This window comes from Aptenodytes forsteri, unplaced genomic scaffold, assembly GCF_000699145.1.
Source record: "Aptenodytes forsteri isolate BGI_AS27 unplaced genomic scaffold, ASM69914v1 Scaffold320, whole genome shotgun sequence".
Taxonomy (NCBI): Eukaryota; Metazoa; Chordata; class Aves; order Sphenisciformes; family Spheniscidae; genus Aptenodytes; species Aptenodytes forsteri.
In genome coordinates, this window is record NW_008794890.1 from 3359607 (window position 1) to 3360686 (window position 1080).

The 1080-nt window shown below is 58.4% G+C and overlaps 1 protein-coding gene across 1 annotated transcript in view; it reads right to left on the bottom strand.

Annotated features, from left to right (window-relative positions):
* The window catches only part of CISD1 (CDGSH iron sulfur domain 1), a 20397-nt gene extending 20250 nt beyond the window's left edge, over positions 1-147 (bottom strand). Inside the window, exon 1 of the mRNA XM_009275079.2 lies at positions 39-147. Coding sequence (XP_009273354.1) covers positions 39-69 — 31 coding nt within the window. The 5' untranslated portion in view covers positions 70-147. The remainder of the gene's footprint in view (positions 1-38) is intronic.
* Between the last annotated feature and the right edge of the window lie 933 nt (positions 148-1080).

Sequence of the window (1080 nt, forward strand, 5' to 3'; positions counted from 1 at the left end):
CCCTGCCTCCCTCCCGCCGCCCCCAGACGCGCCCCTACCCCGCACGGCGGAGTTCTGCCCCAGCCCCATCGCTCCCGCTCCGACGGCGTAGAGGGCACGCGCAGCTCCGCGCCCCGCCGCGCATGCGCCACCAACCGCCCTCAGGCAAGATAGCGGCGCGGCCCGCCTCTTAAAGGCCTCCCCGCGAAGAAAAGGGGCTCTCAGCATGGGGCCGTCGCTGGTGGGGGTGGCCACAGCTAGTGCTGAGTCGCGCCGCGGAAGCGGGCGGGCAGGCAGGCGGCCGGCCGGCCGCCTTGCGGAGCCCCGTCGCTGGCCTGGCGCCCGGCACAAGACCCTCAGTGAGGGTGAAGTGGGCTCTGAGGCCTGCAGAGGCCTCTGCAAGTGTAAAGTGGGTGGTGGGCGTCATTGTGCGTCCTGAGGCGATGTCGGCTTGGCGTGGCCTTGCAGTTATCCTCTGCTAGTAGTGCTATTGAGTGCCTTGAGTTACTAGGACTCTGCACACCGCTTAGAACGTACGGTTGTATGAGCCCTCTCCTGTGTAGCTGTGGAGAGATGAACTAGAGAGTGGTATCTTCTGAGTGATAGAATCATAGAATCATTGATAGCTGCCTTAAACCTCACAAACTCAGGTATTGACATAAGAATTGCTAGTCTTTACTTAAAAAAAGTATTACCAGAGTCCTATACCTGATTAAGGATTTGCTAGGCTGGGACCTGGTCAACGGCCTTTTCAATGAGCACACCTCTCCCGTTCCTTTCGTGCAGCGTTGTGAATGTGACATCTGGCTTTTACTGATACGCAGGTGCAGGTGCTGTAACTCTGAAGCTCCACGCAGTTAGATTCCTCCTCTTCATGTCTCAGCCTGCCTGCGAAGGACGTGACCTTCAAACACCTGTTCTTTGAAGGCAAACAGCCTAATAGTACTTCAGTTTCCCAGTCATCCACAGAATTCCTAGGGGGAGGGAGAGGACAAGATCAAAACAAAGCCCACTCACAAGGTGCCGCTATAAAGAAAGACGGTATTTAGGACGTGTCACAGACGCGGCCCCTCCCGGCCCTGGGGCGGGGTGCGCACCGCC